This window comes from Nannizzia gypsea, genomic scaffold (assembly GCF_000150975.2).
Source record: "Nannizzia gypsea CBS 118893 supercont1.1 genomic scaffold, whole genome shotgun sequence".
NCBI classification, from domain to species: Eukaryota; Fungi; Ascomycota; class Eurotiomycetes; order Onygenales; family Arthrodermataceae; genus Nannizzia; species Nannizzia gypsea.
The window spans coordinates 2,480,325-2,500,896 of NW_003345201.1; the positions used below are offsets into that span (position 1 = coordinate 2,480,325).

The window sequence follows — 20,572 nt, forward strand, 5'->3', positions numbered from 1 at the left end:
TCCAAGCACTTTCTCTCTTAATCCGCAGTTCATGTCAGTCATAGACTCCGTTCTAGCGGAACATGCATACCAAGACCCAGACACCGTGTCCGCCGCACATGTAATGGCATCAACTTCCGGTGCGAACCTCTTCTCACGCCTACATGGGAGGGCAGAAGGAGCGGAATCAGCTGGCAGGGGAGGATTCATCCATATAGTTGATTCGAGAGAGCCGCCGGAGTATGGCAGGATACCTTCGTATGTTCTCACCCTTGGATATACGACTGTGTTAGTGGTATCACTAACACGTACAGGCCCGAGGATATATTTGGTTCTATCGAGGTTGATGGACAAGGTAACATTGAAGGGAAAGGAAACTATCAAAGCAGTGGTATGTTTTGACTCCCATAATGAACGTAACTCTGTCTTGCTAACATTTGCCTACCTAGGAACATATCGTATCGTTACGAGGAGTGGGATGTAAGTGTTTCTCATGACCATAATGAGCTCGTCACTTATTACTAACTACATACAGCCTGGGACTAAGCCCGTTCCTTAGAGAAAAGCTGGTCGAGCGACTGAAAGCTGAAGAAAAGAAACTGCAGCAGTAAACATGCCATTTCACAATTAAGTGGCATGGAACACTATTCAAAATGGAGTGTAAGATAAGTATACTTGTAAATAGACATGGCATGATGGACAGCGAATATGAGCACCAAAGAAAAATAGTAATGTACATAGATCAAATATGAATCGCAACTAAATCATTTCTTGAAGAAATTGGTAATTCGTTGATTTCCACCACTTGGTTTAGCGCTGCGTTTGGGCTTCGTGTCATTGCTTGTTGCGCTTCGCATCTTTTTCATAGGACTGCGTTCTTTTAGAGCTTCCACATTTTCAGCAGATTCATTCCGAGGGCTCTCAATCTTAATCTTCTTGTTGGCATCTGACGCTTGCTCCAGCTTACCTTCCGGAGAATGTTCTCGTTTCAGGGTGGTAGAATCTGCTTCCGCTTTCTCAGGTTTGGTTTCCGGTGCGTCTGCCTTTCCCTTCTTCTGCCCCTTTCCCTGGAAGAAATTGGCGATGTTTGACTTATTTTCCTTGCTATTAATGGGTATAATGAAGCTCGGGGAGTTATTGCCAACTTTCCCTACATCTTTGCTGACAGGGTATGTCTCCAGTTCGCCTTCATAGGGTTTTAGGAATGATTGAAGCTCCTTAGTCCATGTAGTAGTATGTGGGTCTAACCATGCTGCCATTGCCTTACTGCCCGGATCAAGAATGACCGGCATACGATCATGGAGAAATTTCAGCTGTGAGTTGGATGAGGTGGTGATAACCGTGTAAGTATACAGCTTCTCATCCGAATCTGCTGCAAATTAGTCATACCCAAGCCAAAACATCTGATAGACGGGTCCTACTTGCCTTCATACTTGACACAATCCCATAGACCAGCGAAACACATCAGGTCGCCATCCTTTCGACGGGTAAAGTAGGGGAGCCTAGTTTTGCCTCCAGGCCCGGTCTTAAGCCACTCGTAAAACCCCTGACATATCACAATGCACCGCTTTTTCCTCTTCATTGAAGTCCACATGCCTCGATCTTCTAGTAACGAGTCGTCTCGGCAATTGATAGTCTTCATCATTGAGCCATAGTCTGGAGACCGTTTGGTCCAAAAGGGTATAAGTCCCCATTTCATAGCCTGGATCTTGTACTTGGTACCCTTCTCCTTTCCCTCAGTTTGCTCGGTACCCTCTTGGTCTTCGGGGACTTCGCCGTCAGGAGCTTCATGGCTCACGCCACCATGGTCAGGGGTGTCCGCTCTGAGAACAGCACCGTAGTTTCCAGGTGCAAAATTATACGTCTCCCTCACTTCATCGTCGTCTGCTACTTCGTCAATCTGCTGGCCTCTCTGTTGTAGTTGATGTCGAATGAACGCTAGACGCTGTCTCATAAGATATCAGACTAGAGGTCATCTTGTAGTTATTAGAGCATTAGAGCATAGGATCATGCATACAATTCCCATAGCATAACGCCCACACATTTTGCCACAGTAAGCTGTACTTTGGTATATATAACCGGGTTAGATAATCTGGTATATGTTGGAAGAGCTAGATCTCAATGACGGACGTATATATAGAGAACCGTCTTTAAGATTGTAATTAACTTGATTGATGTAGGTAGCCTAGACCTCGTTTAAACTAAAACTGTTCACGTGGACGTTAAGGTGAGACTACTGCATGCTGAAGAGCCGCATCCATGAGCTATCTTCAATATTACTGTCTTTCCTTATATGTAAAATATAATAAATACCTATCATATTCAATTCTTTAGCCTTTTAATTAGTACAAGAGGGGAGAAAATAGTCATTGTATTGACTATTTACTATCAAATGTATGGCTCCGATAAACGTAGCCGCGCTAAAAATGCTAGTAACAACCTTAAATTTACCAACTGCTATCTCAAAAAGCTTCAAAGCATCAAGAGTTACTTGCTTCAACCCTAACAATCGTCAGACATGACCTAGAAAGATGTTGACGAAACTAGGATGGCGCCTCGGCGCCCTCTCGCGACCGATACACAGTCGGATTTCTTCACAATCGATGGCAAGGTCAATTTCTTCATATAGGATTGCCCAACGACCAAGAATACAACTCCTCTCTCGCAACCCGTCCAACTCGCAGATCCGATCATACACCTTCTACCAGCGATTCAGGGACAATTTCCGAGTTGCCGCACGAAATGTCCATCGCAAGCATCCTATCGGATTTCCTCTTACCCTCCTTTTCGCCCTGGGAAATACCGCGCTGCTAGTGTACATTGTCTACGACTTTATGACTCGAGTGAATCCGGAATTCACAAAATTCCCCAAGGAAATGGCCACACCTCTTCGAAAAGCAGTGTATTATACCGAGATGGACCTTAACCCTACGTCAGCATTGGCTTATTATAAACAAGCATTGGCCGCTGGGTATGAGTTGGGACTACATCCATTTTCAGATGAGATGCTGGGCATACGATTGGCGGTGGCTTCGATGCTGGAGAAGGCGAAATTGTTTGACGCAAGCATTGAAGTCCTCGAGACGATCAAGCGTGATTGCGAGACTTGGCTAGAGAATGGAAGGAGGCGCAAGCTGATTCTGGACCGGGAAAAGCAGAGCGGGAAAATTACCTTGCCTGATCCATCTGATTCGGGCGCCGTAGCTGAACATGAGGCTAGTCTGAAAAAGGAGCAAGAAGAGGAGAGCCTGCGTGATAAGGTGGTGAAGAAAATACCGGGAATTAGCCTAAAACTGGCGGATCTATACTCTGAGCAATACCCTGATGACACTGCGAAGGCTGAGAAGCTGCTTACTTCTGCCTTTGAAACTAGCCGGGCAGAGCTTCAACGAAGAAGGGATTTGAATCTACCTATTACTTCGGACGAGGAGAACCCTTCATTTCTTACCCTTTCCGAAGCTGGCACTGCATGCAGTGAATTGGCTGACCATTATGTAAGTAAAGGCAGAAGCGACCTAGCAACCATTCTGTACATGCAAGCAATATCCTTATTCAAGGAAGATGAAGGAGACGGACAGCATAAGTGCATCCAGGCAGTCCTCCTGAATAATATTGCGAGTCAGATGGCGGAACAAGCAGGAAAGGTTCCTATAGGTGCGCCTTTGCCTTCATCTACTTCTTTAAACCCAGTTTCGCGAGAACAGCTGCTTTCTGCAGCAGGAGAGTGGGCTAGGAAGGCATTGGACGTTGCTATCAATGTTGAGGAATCATATAAGAGCGAACAATGTGACCAGGCATGTGTGGTTGCTCTGTTCAACTTGGGAGAGATAGCCGAGATGCAAGAGAATCCTCGTCAGGCTGAGGAGTTCTACAGGCAAGCCAAGGAAGCAGCTATCAAAGTACAGTTCACGGAAGGAATTGAACAGGCAGGAGAAGCGCTAAAGAGGTTAAAGAGCAAGAAGTGAGATGAAATGGCATCATGTATAATATTCTCTAAAACGGAAAAAATAGTTACGAACATGAAATCCCCATGTACAACATTTGGACGAAAGATAGGTTTCCAAGTTGAGAATCTGCAGAGGAGAAACCCAAAGATTTATGGCTACAATAAATAGAGAAGGTAAAATCATGATGCAGATTCTCCATTAAAGTCGTGAAAGACGTACATAGCATAACCTTTCCAGCCAACGCGGTAGGTCACTCGCCAACTTAAATGCCCATGAAGAAATGCCATCGTATTTGGAGATAAAACAGCAGTGGGCGGGTTATGCTTTTTGAACTTTTTTTTGCTTCCATTTAGATAGATCCGTTGTAAATAACTCCAGGGAACTATCAAACACCACACTGTTCATCTTGTCCACGGGTGTAGCCCATTTTTTGCCCTTCCTTTTTGATCAGGTGTGCCGCATTGCTTCATCCGAATGATCCCCAACCAGTCATATTGTTTCATTGGACATTATCTAGTAAACAACTCACTCCGCTATTAAAGATGTGACAAAAAGGGAATAAAAAGTGGTCTTTTTATACCCTTGACATGACACCCCAGGCACGAATCTTGTTATCAGTGTATCCAGAGAACAAAGTCTGACCATCAGCGCTCCAGGCCAAGCTTATGCACTCAGGGTCACGGCTCTTCTTGCCCTTGTCCTCGAACTCAGGCTTGAGCTCATCGATCTTGCTCTTCTTCTCCAAGTCGAAGATGCTGATGCTGCTGGCAGTGGCAGCGCAGAGCCAGTAGCGGTTAGGAGAGAAGACGAGAGCGTGGATTTCGTCACCAGCATTGAGAGAGTAGAGGTGTTTCGATTCGTTCAAATCCCAAAGCATGACAACACCGTCCTTGCCACCAGAGGCGCAAAGAGAGCCATCAGGGGAGATGGTAACGGTGTTGATGTAGCCACTGTGGCCGATGTGGTCGGTCTGGATGCGGCAGGTGGAGAGTTCCCAGACCTATCGTACCTCGATTGTTAGCAAATGCATCTATAGGGCTAGAGCAATCCTTTAAGGAAAAATTCTTCTCGGGTAGATATAAACAATCAAGGGGGGTAATTTCCATCAGGGCAAAGGTGAATAATGGTCTCATGGCCCGCAAAGGAGCTCTGAAGTAGCAAATACGTAATTGCAAAACATCATTTGGAAAACGGGGTGATATTAAAAAGGAGGATGTTGGTAAACAGATAATTCGTACCTTGACGAGCTTGTCCCAACCAGCAGAGACAATGACGGGGTTCTGGGGGTTAGGGCTGAAGCGGACGCAGGAAACCCATTCGGTGTGGCCCTTGTCGGTGATGGTGAACTTGCAGTCACCGAGGGTGTTCCACAGCTTGATGGTTCGGTCACGAGAACCAGAGACAATTTGGCGGTTGTCAGCAGAGAAGGAAACGGACAGAACATCGTTGTTGTGGCCGACGAAAGTGCGAGTGGTGTTTCCGGTAGCCAATTCCCACAGACGGAGGGTCTTATCCCAGGAGCTGGAGAGAGCGTAGGCACCATCGGAAGAGATGACCTATTATTCAATATTAGCCATGCATACATAATCCCCATGGCTTTATGTCCTTCTTTTTTTATCTTTGCGAAATCTCGCAATCTCGCCATCCAGCGCAAATTCAAACAGCTGCACCCAGGGGGAATATATCATACACAGTCAGAAACGATGTGGGAGTGACCGTGGAGGGATCGCTTTGGGTATCCGTATGCGGTGTCATCGCGGGTCAAGTTCCAGACGATCAGGGTCTTGTCGCGAGAGGCAGACAGGAGCATGTTTGGGCTAAACCGGCCTGTCAGCATCATCCTCCATCCTCCTTCGTCTTGTTTCTCTTCTCAATCACTGAAATCATGGAATGGTCCTTACTTCTCCAAAGTCGTGGCCAAGCTGGTAACCCAGCCATTGTGGCCCTGGAGGGTTCCACGGAGGACTAGCTGCTCAGCCATGATGTGCGGACTCGAGCTCGTCTGGATGATGCTCTCGTAAATCCTCGAGGGGTGTGGTGGACGGAGAGGGATGAAGGTCGAGCAGAGATGTTGTTGTCTCTCTTCGATCTTTTTTTTTCCTTTTCGGCCTTTTCACACAAATCGCAGAAAGAAGTTAGGCCAGTTCCGCATCCAGGCAAACCCTAAACGCCAGTGTGCGCGCTAAACCCTAACCGGCATTAAGCGAGCGTCTTTTGCAACATCAAACGGCGAGACTTGAATAAAGATATAGATGTTGAAGATGCTGATGCTGATGCAGGTGCAGATGCTTATATTAAATGACGGTTTATGGTGATACATAATGTACAGACTGATGATCTTAAAATGCTAAGACTTGAAGAGCTCAATGTTGGGCATGCGTCCCAGGCCGCCGCCGTTTCCCTCGATGCTTTCATCTCCAGCCTTCTTGCTCTGGACATGCTGTCGCAGCAGAGAGAGAATCTCCGAGTCAGCCCAGCGCTGGGGGACAGGTCGGTATGCAGGCTTGAAAGCTCCCACAGTCTGAGCCCATTCCCCGCTCTTCGCTGCGCCGCTCTTCCACGTATCCGTCAGCTCGTCCTTGGCCTTTGACGCGCCCTCAGCTACCTCGGACTCGGATGGTGGTTCCTGAGTCGCCCAGTAGTAGATGTCCCAATCGTTTTCGTCCAGGAACCGGTCGTATTCGTCCAGTTGACTACCTGTCATCTTGCCCAGATATGTAGATGCGAACGTCGACAGGAGCAGGTCTGACTCTAGGGTCCCTCGTTTACGGCTCTGGTCTATCGTCATGTTAGTACCCCAGTCGGAAGAATGGGAGATGTAGCTTATGTAGCATCCACACGACACTTACATAGCAACCTGGCTCTCTTCGTGCTGTTATCTTCTCCCTTTCTCTTTAATGGCTCTACTTTGAAAGTGATGCCTTCCATCTCTCCAACCTCAAGTTCGCCCTTCGTTTGTCCAGGCGCAAGCTGCTCTTCCGCCTTGCTACCCTTGTTTCCAGCGATTCCATTGTTATATAACCGTGAAGAATAACTTAGACATCGAAATCCTAGAGTCGAGGTAGGGTATATGCTAACATTGCGCCGATATGAAAGGGATGCGCCGGATGGTCGCGAGGAGTTAAATGAGGAAGCCCAAGGGCGGCAACTGCACGAAGCCAGCCCCCGCCTTAGCGATCGAGATATATTATGTGCCGTAGACATTGAGGCAAACGAGACGCTTAATTGATATGTTTATGCGTCGAGAATCAGTAGTTTAGCTGTTGCTGGCCGTGTTGATGAAACTTGAAGATTTGACATCATCCGAGCTTTGTTTGCACTGTTTGCATCAACCAGATTTCTCATCACCTTTTCTAGAGCGTTTGATAGTTGAGATTTAAAGAAGTGAGTAAATTAATACAATTACTTTTACTTCACTCGTGTATATTTTCTGTAGCTTTTGCAGGTGCTAATTGAATAATGATCATAGTTACAGTTCGTATTCCCTCATAATGAAACGTGATAGATATCAAAAAAGAGAAGGTATAAATCCGAGCAAACAGAACGGCCGCCCATAGGACCTGAGCAGACATTGCAATGCATGAGGCCCTCGGTAGGAAGGGGACACTTTCACCATTCGCCAAAAGATATTTCTTATAGACGCTTTAAATAAGATGCTTCGACCTAGTTATAGAAGATAGTAATTAGCAAGTTGAGTTATCAAGATACATGGGACATAGTACATATTGTAAAAGACTTACCGGAAGTAGGCTCTCAAATAGACAACCTGCCAGACACCAAGGCCAATCAGCATACCCATGGTGCCGAAAGCAAACCATTTAACTCGCTCATTGGTACTTTCATTGGTGTCTCGGAGCTTCTGCTCTCGTGCGCGCATAAAGTCCATCTCCGAAACAATTTCAGTGATCATGGCCTCCAAACGGCGGAGATCAGCCTCAACTGGCTTGAGTTTCTCCTGGACTTTAATAGCATCCCAGTCTCGAGCATCAGCACCGACTTCAATGGTAAGCTCGACCTGACGAGAAGGGTTGGGGCCAGCATCTATAATCAGAGAAAACCAAAGGGGAAAAAATTAGTCAGAGTTCCGGTGATTGTATTAACGAAGAAATCCGCCAGGGCAAGTCTTACGTCGACCGGAAAGGATGTTCGAGAAGCAAACGTCAAAGGAAGAATCGGCACTAGCAGTGAACATCTGTCTAATCTCGCCGGCGATATCTTTAGGTTTGGCGTAATCGTCACCTAGTGAACTCTTGATCTATTCCATCCAAAAATACTCAATTAGCATCCGTTCTAGTATACCATGCAATTCGCAATGGCAGTCTGCGTGTCTTTAAAAGATAAGAAAAGTCCGCCACGTACATGCATGTTGACAACCTGTCCATCTCCCTTTGAACCGCTGACGGTGGCAGTGACGACAACAAGCTGATCACGCGCAACGAAATTCCTTATGCATCTTTCATGCTTCCCTGAGTGTGTATTTGGGATGAGATCGAATCGTAGAGCGGAGGCAAGAGGCACAAGGAGGGTGAATAGGAGGGTGAGAAGTTCGAGAGGAGACCGCAGTCCCATGGCTGAGCCCCGCCGCATACTGGTCTTTGTCGTGAATGAGATGGAGAAATGAAGAGATAACAGGCCGAGGGAGGAGGATCACCACCCAGGGAGTTGCTGGTCGAGAAAGGGTGGTAGATCTGGATGCGCCTGGTCGTCTGCACTGGTATCTTCTTGACGTCCAAGGCCAAACATTTAGGGTTACGTATATTTGTCCCTGGCGCTTTCGCAGGGTGGAAGGAAAATAGAAACTCCGAGTAGCTGCACCTGGCCCGGCCAGCCCCTGAAGCTCATCCTAGCATTCAACAGCCATCAACGGTCTACTATTAACATAGCTGGATGGTTATGGGACTTTTCAGGAGCACGTTGACTCAGAGATTGATTACAGCTGGATACGGGTAGTTTAACTCTTGTCTATATAAGGAGGTGGCTGCAACGATACCCAGATACTCTACGAAGTTGATACCTCTTCTAGCAATGACCATCTGCTCCTAATCCAGTGGAATATTTAACTGATATTTTATTGGTACTGGATATGAATTCTTCCGACAAGCTCATTGCCAATCCATGCGTCGACTGCCAAAATCCTCGTCTGGCGATACTTGTCGATTACCGCTCGTCACATGTATACATCAAGAACAAGGACCGACACTAGATACACCATGAAAAACGGAAATAGCTGCAAGGAGTGCATATTATGGACGAGAAGCACTAATATTCCCTTTGGAGGTAGATTCCGTTCAAATTGGGTTACCAGGTCAAGTATAGGTTCAAAGTACCTGAAACATCTACTTACAGACAATTTCGATCATAGATCAGCTTTTCCCTTTAAAGGCGACATATAGGAATACCTCAATAGATACCCCCGGTGTTAATGGGCCATTCTTACATCATTTATACTACATTTTAGAATTCATTCGCGGCTCAAAAGCGCTTAACATTGAGACCCTGTTCACTCACAACCTCGAACGTTGCTGGCCATGGTACAATTCGATACCATATAAAAGGGAGAATTCATCCTTCTTAGTGTAAGCCGATAGCTTATTCCGCACTAGAAAGCAGCCAGAAATTCGGTATAGATGCCTATCTAGCCATGCATTATTGCATCGAAGTTATAACCCATCCACCTCCCAGGATCATCCAGGAAGTCAGCCCTGTAGGAAACCTCCCCGAGATCACAGAAGTACCTATACATCCAAACAAACTCGACGATGCAGCAAACACCGACCTGTCCGTGCTCCGCATACAAGTACGTATGACACAAAGTCAACGGCATCTCACCTACCAACCGGCAAGTGGGAATACACGCACCATCGCCGTAGTGCACCGCAATTACAAGCAAACCGATGTCCATCGACAGACAGGGTCCCACGTAAATCCCAGCAGTCTCCGTCAAACTATGTATTGACCGGGTGACAATCGCGCATGGACGATCTGGCGGGGACACAGTGGTTCTTTCGCTGAAACTCCTGGGGAAGATGTGCGAAAATTTTCTTTTCCTTTCCAGGGATGATGAAACGTATTTTATGCAAGTCAAACTAAATCAAACCAACTCAAGTTCGAGTTGGGTTGAGATGAGATGATCTGCCCTGCCCTGGTTCGGTTCGGCTGGACGTTAGCGTGGACTGGGATGATGCAGAACAAGAACACCTGAACTGCATTAGTTTGGTCGAATGGTCTTGTGACTTTGGAAGTTGGGAGTTGGTTATCGGGTATCCGTGGAGGTTTGATTTTGATTTTTGAGATGAGATGGGTATGTCGACGCCCATCAGTATTGATGTGGCATTGTGTAGAGTTACGGTTGGTCATGGAGAGAAGCAAGGTAGCGTAGAAGAAAGAGTATTTTCATGACTTGCATCTCACCGTAATGGCTATAAAGTAAAAAAAAAGAGGAAGTATTATGTGACAAATAAGGCCCAAAAGGGAAGTTAAGAAATGAGACGGAAAGGTGGTATATAGGAGAAGAAAGAAAGAGGAGAGACAGCGAAAGGGAGATACAACACATTCTGAGTGCATTCAGTGAGTGTGGACAGGAGAGAAATAGAGAGAGATAGAGAGAGAAAAGGAGAAGCTGGAGCAGGATATATGAGTATATACGTGTATAGAACGTCTTTTTTCGCCAAACGAGTGACCAAGGCTGGTTCTTGTCCTGATGGAATGGAAAAGGAAACATATATACTGCCGCCCTTGTACCAAGAAATGGAAGATGAAGAAAGAGGGATATGAAGAAAAAAGAAAAGAAACAATCAAGCAGGAAAGAAGATGGGAAAAGGTATAATGTAACAAGGGCCGAAAGTCATATTCATTAATTAAAATATATGGTAGAACATTTCAAAGCGTGAATGTTTTCCCAGGGAAAAAGAGGGCAAGAAGGGGGTCATTGAGTGGACGGGAGAGAGGGAGGGAAAGGGGGGAGGCCGTAGAATGTAAGATGAGGGATGTGAGGACGGAGGGAGAATGTGATTAAACTATGCCACTTGTTTCTTCTTTCGTAGGAAAGTCTTGAATGTCCAGCCAGCAGAGCTACCGGTCTTCATTGTCTGAAGGGAGTTAACGCTAGGCGAGGGCGGAGGGCCGGTGTTCTTCAAGAAATCAGCTAGGGCGGCGGTATCAGACTTGTTAGATCTGTATAGACCGTCGGCCTCGACGCCCTTGATGACGCCCTTTGGCAGTCTGCCGCCAGAATGCCATTGGTTGTCAGGCTGGTCAGCATGGATGGTAGCGACGAAGGATGGAGCCGAAGTTAGCGAGGCCTGCGGTCTGCCTGCGTGGCCGTGGGCATGGCCGTGGCCGTTGGAGTTGTATTTGGCAGGTAAGTCGACGAGTCTGGGAGGAGCAGGCGACCCGGCCTCGGAGGTGGAGTCTAGAGTTACGCTTCGTGAGATGGCCGGTCTCTTGGACTTCTGGCGCTGGAGTTCGTTGGCCTTCTGGATGTTGATGGTGAACGGCTGTGGCTTTGGAGGGGGTGGTGGAGGAGGAGCGTTTTTCAGGAACTCAGCCAAACTTTCTTCCTTGGGCTTAGTAGCAGCAGTAGTGGTAGCCGAGTCGCGAACGTCGTCGTATTCGTCCTCGCTATCCGAATCAATGGCGTATGGGTCCCTGACTCGTCGGCGCGTTTTAGCAGGAGTACTCGAGCCATCGCCTCGAAGGTTTGCGGTTGGAGAGTGCCGGTACTGGAACGTTCGGCTGCTGGGTCGGTTGCTAGTGTCGATTAGCGCCGTGTGGGAGTTGATGGAGGCAACAGATGCGGCAACCATCGAGCCATCCTGGGTTCCTGGCATTGAACTTTCACCATTGATGAGGTCACGCTGGGTGAAAGCACGGAAATCGTCTGAAGTCATGGTATCCCTGAAGGGGGCGACGGTCTTCTGCTGCAAACGACGAGCGTGAGGATCAGGGGGCCCCTGACGGATGAAGTCGATCAGCTCTGACGTCTTGTTATCTCTGACGAAGACTGCGGGGCGAGCCTCCAGACGGGGTTTGTTTGTCGATCGCGGTGCGGTGATGGTACCGGTTGGAGTGGTAGTGGTGGAGGAGGTGGTGATGGTGCTATCCCTTGATGCCTTTGGAGGAGCGAGCGAGCTGGGTGACGAAGCTCCCGTGTTTACAGGAGAGCCGGGATGATGATTTTTAGCAGCGCGAGCAAAGCTATTAAATTGGGCAGCTGGCGGGTGTAACCCCTTATCTGGCCCTGTGGAACGAATGAAGTTGGCGAAGTCTCTAACGGATGCGTTTTCGACTCTCGCATCTCGCGCCTGTGGAGCTGTCGTTTTAGCATTTGACGGCGGCGGGCTAGGGGGGTTTCGAGCTAGCGGAGACTGCGGCGATTTCGAAGGCGAGTGTAAAGACAGGATTCTGCGGCTCTGTTTACCACTCTTGACCGAACTCGTATCGAGATCGGTAAGGTCTGCTGGCCGGGTAGCCGCCCATCGAGGCGAGCCCACTTCCTCCATCTCTCGCATGTTTCGTGGCGTCAGGGTATAGTGAATCGTCTCGTCGCTCATCAGGAGTTCCTCGAGAGCTGCCGACCCGCTTCCGCTCCCGTCTGACGAACAGATGACGGAGACGGAGAGGTCTGAAGGCTGCCTGCTAACCAGACCCCTGATTCTGCTTGAGCCCTGTGAGACGCCGGAGCCGGAGGTGATGGGTCGTCCCTCACGCCGGCTGCCTGCACTCTCTGATCTGCGTAGTTTGCTGGAGTCTCGGGAGATGCTGGATGGCGGAGGAGTGACTCGTTGGACAGCAGCGCGTTCTGAGCCTGGGGACACAGGATATGTCTGTCTTGCGGAACAGTTTGTGTTGATTCTTGTGAGCCATGCTCTGCTCCGTGGGTTGACGGAGGGTTCGCTGTCTCCTGAGTTGATCGAAACCTGGTCCGGCGAAGAATGCTGTTGTTCTTCCTGCACCGGCGTGTTGTCCGCTACTTCGGTCAGGGGTGTGAGCCGAGATCCCCGGCTGGGAGAGCGAGGAGAACGGGAGACGAAGGAGGTTTCCACGATGTTGTCTCCGAATGGGTTGCTGGTAGGTGGTTTGTTGCTGTTGTTGTTGCGGGATCGGGGAGCCTTGCGAGAAGGCTGTAGGTCATCGTCGGTAAGGGATGAAGAGGAGTAGTATGCTGCGTTTTCCATCTGCAATGTCGTCCCAGGTGGTGATGCGTGCAGAGGTGCCATTGTGTGTAGTCTGCGGTGGTGCAGAAGTCGTAGACACCCGCGAGGTTTCGGGTATGGTGTGTATGGACGAGACGACGCTGTTGTCATCGCCCGTCTCGCTGCTGGGAGGAGAGACGTCTGGCTGCATTGAGTGCTGGTCAGGAGAAGAGGAGGAAGAGGAAGAAGAGGCCTTGTAGCTAGAGTAGATGGATGTCGAGTCAGGAGCAGCCTGCTGCTCATCTGGTACAGCAGCAACAACAACGGCGGCCTTTTTGCTCTCGGTCTCGGGTTCCTCTGCCTCTGGCATGCTCTCGAGCATCTCGTGGTTGTCTTCCCTAGAGTCTGCAGCAGACGAGGCAGAGCGTCTGGTCCGGGTCGGAGACGGGGAGGTGGACTTTGTAATATAGATAGACTGAGGCAGCGAGTGGGAACGGGTATGGGCCCTTTTGGTGCTAGAACGAGCCGGCTGCGACGCCCTGACCCGCGGCGAGGTGCTTCTGACATCCGAACTGGAGATGAACAGGCTCCTGGGTCGCATGGAACGAGCGGGCAGGGCGACGGCGAGCTGGGCGCTGAAACCGGGTATCTCAATTTCATCAATGTCATACTCGCTAAGAGGGAGTGGAATCTCCGCCGGGTTGACACTAACGGCGTCATCGGCGGTTTCTGAAACGTGCTGATCGCCGGCGGAGGAGGATATCTTGCGGCCAAAGGAGAAGCCGTTGAAGGTGTCAAACGTGTCGAAGGTGCCGACGCTGCTGTGCGTGCTGGTCCGGGACGAGCAGCCACGGCGGACCAGGGACTCTCGAGACAGCGTCCGCGAGAGAGCAGGCGCCCTCATGGTCTTCCTCCAGGTGCGCCAGAGCCGGCCCAGGGTCGGGTTGAGAGCGACCTTCTCGACATCGACATCGTCGACAACCAGTGTGCCGCCCTGGTACTTACGCTCGTCGTTCTCGTCTGAGAAGCCGAGCCGGGTGCTGGCGTTTTCGCCGGCGATAACCAGTATGTTCTCCGCGATGTACTCTAGTATCGAGGTGAGGAAGATGGCCGCTGCGGGCGAGAGTAGACCCCCCTGGTTCATGAAGTACGGCCGGCCGTTAGACTCGTTCAGCCCCTCGCGCTGTAGGTACTCTTCCTCGTCGTCTTCCTCCATGTCTCCGAGCCGGGCGTAGACCATGCATCGCAGCCGGGTCAGCTTCCACGACCGCTCGAGCTCGAAGTGTCCCGTTGTCGTGGGATCGTCCTGGCAGTCTCCTCTGTAGCCGGTCAGCTCCTCCTCGTCGCTGGTGCCCATGTACTCGCTCAGCTCCTCGTCCGCGACCGAGACAACGGCGCGGGCCAGCCGGGGCTTGAGCACGTCTGAAACGGCTGGTCTGATGGCTGCCAGCCTTGTGGATTTGGCTGCTAGCAGGATGTTGAATAGGACATGGTCGAGGAACCCGTTGACGAGGACGAGCGAGGGCGGCGTAACAATGGCATTGCCCGGTCTTCCTTCCTTTGGCTCGAGCGGGTTGACGCCGTGTGAAGCTGATATGAGCTGTGTGGCCGCTGAGATGGCGACGTACTGTGGTGCCGGGTTGACCAGCGGTGGTGACGGGACGCCGGGCTTGCTGCCACCGCCGGCACTGCTGCGGTCGAAGGAGAGACTGGTGCTCCTCACGCGTCCGCCCATGAAGGCAGACGAGGCGTCTCCCTGCATCTTCTCGTCGTCTTTCGTCTCCTCCTCTTTGGTCGTTTTTTTTTTGTGTGTATCAATTAATATTAGTTCTGGTGGTGGGCTTGAGTCCGGACGACCTTGAAGGGACCGCTTTCACACAACCATTCGGGATGGTCCTTTTCTTTTTATATAGTAGAGTTGTAGGTAGCTTTGGATATATTGTTTTTCTTGTCTGTCTGTCTGTAGCCAAATGTCAATTAGCATCTCAAAGGCTCGTCCAGACAAAGAGGCCGGGTCTCCTTCCTGCCAGGCCCCGTAGCGAGCTATGGATATGTAGATATTATTATAGGTATGAAGGGGTGAAAAAGGGGGAGGGACGGAGTGAGGGCCCCATCCAGCAAACAAACACAGACACAGCGAGAGAAAGAAACGACCGCGGGAAGAACGGGAGCAACAAGAAGACAAGGACGGGAGAAAGGGAAACCTACATAGACAGTTCCGGGTAGCGAGCGACTTGCTCAGAGTAAAGAGCTGTCTCTGTCTCGGTCTCTCTCTTGCGCGCTCTTCGTCTTCTTCGTCTTCTTCTCTAGCTGCAAAAGGCACAGAAGAAGGCAGCAGCAGCAGCAGTCGAGAGTGAGAAGAGTAAGAAGAGAGAGAGCGTCGACTGCTCGTCCGATTGCAAATAATTCTCGAAGGGACAGAGACGAATATCAATTAGAGTGAGATATTCCTTTTTTTCCTCTTCCTCCCTTCTTCGTCTTCGTCCTGCTTTGCTTTTTTCTTTTTCTTTTTTAGCTTCTTCTTTTCTTCTTTTCTGGGGTGGCTGAATTTGTTCGTATAATATCTTCGTCTCGTCCAGCTTCCTGAGTCTATCTCGCCGCCATGTCGCGGGGGCGGGCAAGCGATGTGCGAAGTGTCTCTTTCTTTGCTTCTTTCTAGGTCAATTAGATCAGACGGGGTAACGGCAGGCAGGCAGTAGGTAAGGAAGAGAATCCGAGAGAAGAGAGAGAGGGAAGTGTGCGTGTAAAAAAATAGATGTCCTGGTCAAGGGGGTTGGTCGGTTCAGGGGCTAAGAAGGACCGGGCAATTTTTATACACACGGAGCATGTATAGATACAACACAATGTATACTCCGTATATATCATGCACAACACCGGCAGTCAGAAGGGTCGATGATGATGATGATGATGATGATAGTGATAGACAGGAAGAGGAAGAGTGCTAGAGAGATATTCACCCAGTGGAGTCCCTTGACTATGTTATCGTCCTCCCTTCGCTGTTCTCTCCGATAGAGTCAAGCAAGATGCGCCCCCCTGGTCGCGGGCCCTGGATCCCTTTTCTTTTCCCTTTTGGCGTCGGCCAGCCAGGTAGAGAGACGGACGGTGATGGTTGGAATCGATGATCAGCGACGAAGCGGCAAAGAAGGAAGAAGCAAAGAGGCAGAGAAGCATATGCTTGCTTGCTTGCTATGCTTGAGAGAGGAAGGAGGATATACAGACTTCTTCTTCTACCGGAGCAGCTTACCCGGGTTTATTAAGAGAGACTGAGCAGAGAAAAAGAAAAAGGGCCATCCATCTATAGCTACAAGAGAAGAGACATACGACCAGATCTACTCCCATCGCATCGACGTCTGCCGTGATCGAAGAGACTCCATCGGCGACTCCATCAGGAACTCCATCCTCCAGCCTGTCGACCCTGGGAAGGGGACGATGATGATGGATATCGGAAAACCCCTGAACCAGATCCGCATCTTCTACTTCCTTTCTATGGAGTCGGGACCCTGGCAGGTACCAGGTACAAGGACTCGCTGGCTGCACCGTCTGGCCGTCTCTCCTCTTATCCTTTTAGTTAGTTTGGTTACTTTTACCTTCTTTACGACCTTCTTACGACATAGTCAACTTAGTTACCGTAGCTGAGGTGCTCGACTTGCTGCTTCTGCTCTGGTTCTAACCGCCTCAGTAGTTTGAACTCGGGGCGGGTTCAGAGATGGCGGCCACTAGCTCTGCACGATGCGAATAGTCTGCGTGATGATGCTTGTCCCAGCGTCTCTCTCTCTCTGTCTCTGCTTCTCGAATCCTGGTGATACACTTTGTTACTGACTTACTTTTACTTACTTACAATGGAGGTGGTCCCCTGGGCCTGGGGAAAGTAGTACCTACAGCTCGGTAGTAGGGATGGGATGGCGGACGGCCGTTCAAGTTAGGATAGGAAGACAGATGAAGGAGAGAAAACAGAAGAAGAAACGAGAGACACCGTTGACCAAGTAACAGGCAGTCCCCTCTCTCTCTCTTCCTCTTCCGTTATCTTTTCTTCTCTGTGGAACATGAAGCAAACGGCTGCCTGCTTGCTTGCTGTAACGGCAACCTGAAGCTGACACGAAGAAGACGCTGTGAGACGAGCAGCAGCTTCGACGCTCTTACTCCTGCTCTTCCTGCATCCCACCCCCCTTCGTTTCTTTTTGCAGCTGAACATCTTATATTTGCTTCTTCTTCGTCGTCTTCTTCTGCTTCGGCTTCTTCCTCTTCCTAAATTGACTTCCTTGTCGCCGTGGTTGCTTTTTCAAGATCGGCGTCCAGTCCAGCGCCTCCCCTGGGCAAAGGCCCCAGTCATGCCTGTAACCTGCATCTCTGAGACGCAGCAGAGCCAGAGCCAGGGAGCCAGAGCCCGGAGAAGCCAAAGCCCAGAGACAAGATACCAAGAGCCGGAGCCTTGTCCCTGTGCCCATCATCGGGACAGACAGACACAGACAGACTGTTTGTCCGTCGGTCTCCTTCTCGTCCAACCGTCCAACCGTCCTGCCTGACAGCTGACGGGGCTTGAGAAGGCCGTCGGGAGCAAACGTTGCAACGTTACTCCAGCAAAGACGAGGCAGGGCAGGGCAAGGCAGCCATCCACGGCTCTTCTTGTGCGATGCTAGTTATATACGTACTTCCGGAGTAAAAGTACGGATAGCTACAGGCCTTTTAAAGAGGCCGCTTAGGGTGGGAGCATGGACGGCGTGTATCCGCTCACACTCACACTAAGTACCTAATACAGCAACTCCTTGCTATTCGACCCGGATACAAGCACCCGTCGGGTTACTACCTCTTTCTCTCTCTGCATTCCGGTTCTCGAAGTTCCTTTTTTTCTACCGGAAGTACTTCTTCTTCCCATTCGACAGAAGGTCACATCCAAGAAGAGGCCACGTTATGTATGTCCATGTAATGTACGATGGATGTAAGTAGCGGCCCGAGGCAGGTGGTTGACTGGACGGCCATGTCATGTAATGCGGTTATTCATCACGATGTTTCCTCCCCTTGTTTCTCTTACATACTGACTTACTTATACTATTTAATAAACATACATAACCACATTGAAAGGCCGACAAGGGAAGAAGAAGAAAACCTGGAGAAGGAACTCAAAGGGGCCACATCTCCTTTGCTTCTTTACTGAGTCAAAGTACTTTGTCATAGGAAATACTTCAGACTTCGGCGGAAAAGTCAAGTCAACCTGCAAGGCTCAAGCTGTCGATCCTCTTGGTCGTACGCAATCAAATCAAAAGAGCCTTGTCCGTCCCTGCCTGCGCCTGAAGAAAAGCAGAGCAAAACAGACACACACACACTCATCCTGCCCTGCCTCTCCCTCTCCCTCTCTACCTGCCCGTCCATGGTCTGGTCTGGTCTTGCTTGTCCTGCTTGTCCGTCTCGAATGGGACCTCCCTCTGCACCACAGCGGAGTCGTGATAATTAAACGGCTCCTCACCCACCCGACCACCCGGGTTTCCCTGGGCTTGGTTATAAGAAAGCAGGCAGCGTCTAGCAGCATCTAGCACTGCCTGTTTCCCGCACTAATGCACAAGCTAGTTGGAAATATTCCTTTTGGACATCCACTGCTACTACTGCTGCTACTTTTACGAACTTCCGATGGCAGTGTTAGTGCTCACTAACTTGTGGTTTTTTATGCACAGCCAGCAGAGCCAGCCCAGCAGGCTCGCTCACAAAAGAAAGCCCCCTTCGCATCTGGTGGTCTGACACACGCCCTGGAGCATGGATGGACGGGCAAAACAAGCAAGGGCAAGGGAGGGCCCCATGGTTCTCCGTCTAGCCGTCTCAGCGGTCCTGGTCCTGGGCCGGATTGTCGATGCGCTCGAAGCTCGAGAGTAATCTAATTATAGCCTGGATCTCTCTGTCTGTACTCTGTCTGTACTCCGTCTGCAGACCTACCTGGGTAGCTATGCTGTATATCTCCTGTCTGTCTGCATGTCTGCAGCATTAAACTATGCCTGTACATGCATGTAAAGTACGTGTACATCTACCTGCAACGCCGTCGGAAGTCAACAATATATAAAACGCTCAATTAATATAAAATAAACAGCCAAACACATTAACCAGCTCAGTTATAACAAGGTCCTTAACTCACTCTTTGGGCATTCAACAAGTCCTCGCTCACATTCTCATTCCAACCATCATACCTGCCTACCTGCTTTCACTCTCCCTCCTTACGCCCTTTCCCTCCCCCGTTCCCTCCCCAGCCCTCATGTTTCAATATCAAGCCCAACCTATATCCATATAGTCATCCAAGTAACTAACTCAGCTAGGCAATTGTCCAGTTGACACTTCACATCCCTCAACCAAGGGGGGCACATTCCATCTCTCCATCCATCTCCGTCTATCCGACCATCAACCAGCCCGACAGCCGGAGTTGTCTGCCTTCTAGGCCCTCTCCACCGTCCCCTCTCACTATCCCTAACAGCGGAACTATCTATCGTGATAGATAGACACTTATTACCCCAGCTAAGGGCCGGGATAGGAGATGACCGTCCAACAGACTACGGAGAAATTAATTAAAACAGCTGGTCCCTTATTGGCTTCCGCATGTCTGGTCGGGTCGGGCGCCGGGTCGATGCAACGGCTAAACAGACCTGTACATCTTTGTCGCCGTTGGATGGACTGTTCGGTTGGATAAACATAACATGACATGCCTGCCGGTAGAACAGCTAGTTGGCGATGGCGTGCAGATATGCAGGGACCGATGACGATGGCGATGGCGATGTCGATGGCGACGATGATGACGATGTCTACGTTGATCGGTTGGATGATTTATTTGATTTCAATCAACTAGTTCATTCAGCTTTACCGGCTTTTTTGCTTAAGTTCCTCAGGGTCCAAGGGAAAAGAGACATCCGATGCCTGCGCAGATCATATGTGATCACCAGCTAAGTAACTATCATCCAGTCAAGACAGGTTATTTAAGACATCTCAACTACTCTAAGTGACTACTGCTAACTACCGTTCTGTACCTTTTTTGACATTTATCCGTGTTTATGGCTATGGATAAGTTAGCTAGTATATAGTTTGTTTCGAGTTTATCGTTACAGGAGGCAAAACTAGTTGCTTGGTTTAGCTGAACGGGTTGGAAGCGCCACCGTGAGAAAAGAAGAGAGAGAACTGAGCAGCCAAGGGAGGGTGTTTTTTTAGCTTGACTATAGACGGTAGCTATTTAGAATGACTACATAGCTTATCTCTTGATCGTCGCCGAGCGCGTGTCATTGAACTCTAAAGAGATGCAGAAGAAGGAGAAGAACCGAAGATGCAAGTAAGACAAGGCAAAGGCATGGCAAGTCAAAAGGCAGATGAAGCAAATCAAGGCAAAGGATGTGAAAGAAGTGCTTTTCATGATGCATGCAGAAGAGAAAAACGCCATAGCTTAGTTATCCGAGAGAAAAAAAAGGACAATTGGGGAAAGGTCATAAGAGACATCATAAGGAGGGCATATGATGGTAGATCGTGAGAGGAGGAGGGCGAGGTTGATCA

At 49.5% G+C, this 20,572-nt stretch overlaps 9 protein-coding genes across 9 annotated transcripts; 3 read left to right on the forward strand and 6 right to left on the reverse strand.

Moving 5' to 3' along the window:
• Window positions 1-31: 31 nt before the first annotated feature.
• MGYG_00919 (hypothetical protein) lies at window positions 32-590 on the forward strand (the record flags this gene model as incomplete). The annotated part of the gene is made up of 4 exons (XM_003176785.1): window positions 32-237; window positions 294-370; window positions 429-459; window positions 515-590. The coding sequence occupies 4 exons, from the start codon at window positions 32-34 to the stop codon at window positions 588-590; spliced, it is 390 nt and encodes a 129-aa protein (XP_003176833.1).
• Window positions 591-743: 153 nt separating this feature from the next.
• Window positions 744-2,023, reverse strand: MGYG_00920 (hypothetical protein; the record flags this gene model as incomplete). Its single annotated transcript, XM_003176786.1, has 3 exons — window positions 744-1,348; window positions 1,432-1,924; window positions 1,997-2,023. 3 exons carry the CDS (start codon window positions 2,021-2,023, stop codon window positions 744-746), a joined length of 1,125 nt encoding a protein of 374 aa, XP_003176834.1.
• Window positions 2,024-2,510: 487 nt separating this feature from the next.
• MGYG_00921 (hypothetical protein) lies at window positions 2,511-3,944 on the forward strand (the record flags this gene model as incomplete). The annotated part of the gene is made up of 1 exon (XM_003176787.1): window positions 2,511-3,944. The coding sequence occupies one exon, from the start codon at window positions 2,511-2,513 to the stop codon at window positions 3,942-3,944; it is 1,434 nt and encodes a 477-aa protein (XP_003176835.1).
• Window positions 3,945-4,450: 506 nt separating this feature from the next.
• MGYG_00922 (G-protein comlpex beta subunit CpcB) lies at window positions 4,451-5,991 on the reverse strand. The gene is made up of 4 exons (XM_003176788.1): window positions 5,828-5,991; window positions 5,617-5,743; window positions 5,165-5,482; window positions 4,451-4,926 (listed from the first exon to the last, which is right to left on the reverse strand). The coding sequence occupies exons 1-4, from the start codon at window positions 5,905-5,907 to the stop codon at window positions 4,501-4,503; spliced, it is 951 nt and encodes a 316-aa protein (XP_003176836.1). The 5' UTR covers window positions 5,908-5,991; the 3' UTR covers window positions 4,451-4,500.
• A 282-nt stretch (window positions 5,992-6,273) lies between these two features.
• On the reverse strand, window positions 6,274-7,130 carry MGYG_00923 (early meiotic induction protein 5; the record flags this gene model as incomplete). The annotated part of the gene is made up of 2 exons (XM_003176789.1): window positions 6,274-6,704; window positions 6,776-7,130. 2 exons carry the CDS (start codon window positions 7,128-7,130, stop codon window positions 6,274-6,276), a joined length of 786 nt encoding a protein of 261 aa, XP_003176837.1.
• Window positions 7,131-7,570: 440 nt separating this feature from the next.
• On the reverse strand, window positions 7,571-8,495 carry MGYG_00924 (endoplasmic reticulum vesicle protein 25; the record flags this gene model as incomplete). Its single annotated transcript, XM_003176790.1, has 4 exons — window positions 7,571-7,589; window positions 7,667-7,967; window positions 8,055-8,181; window positions 8,286-8,495. 4 exons carry the CDS (start codon window positions 8,493-8,495, stop codon window positions 7,571-7,573), a joined length of 657 nt encoding a protein of 218 aa, XP_003176838.1.
• A 2,447-nt stretch (window positions 8,496-10,942) lies between these two features.
• MGYG_00925 (hypothetical protein) lies at window positions 10,943-14,822 on the reverse strand (the record flags this gene model as incomplete). The annotated part of the gene is made up of 2 exons (XM_003176791.1): window positions 10,943-13,102; window positions 13,182-14,822. 2 exons carry the CDS (start codon window positions 14,820-14,822, stop codon window positions 10,943-10,945), a joined length of 3,801 nt encoding a protein of 1,266 aa, XP_003176839.1.
• Window positions 14,823-16,355: 1,533 nt separating this feature from the next.
• On the reverse strand, window positions 16,356-17,505 carry MGYG_08911 (hypothetical protein; the record flags this gene model as incomplete). Its single annotated transcript, XM_003176792.1, has 4 exons — window positions 16,356-16,361; window positions 16,382-16,560; window positions 16,899-16,919; window positions 17,316-17,505. 4 exons carry the CDS (start codon window positions 17,503-17,505, stop codon window positions 16,356-16,358), a joined length of 396 nt encoding a protein of 131 aa, XP_003176840.1.
• Window positions 17,506-18,609: 1,104 nt separating this feature from the next.
• On the forward strand, window positions 18,610-18,927 carry MGYG_00926 (hypothetical protein; the record flags this gene model as incomplete). The annotated part of the gene is made up of 2 exons (XM_003176793.1): window positions 18,610-18,690; window positions 18,727-18,927. 2 exons carry the CDS (start codon window positions 18,610-18,612, stop codon window positions 18,925-18,927), a joined length of 282 nt encoding a protein of 93 aa, XP_003176841.1.
• Between the last annotated feature and the right edge of the window lie 1,645 nt (window positions 18,928-20,572).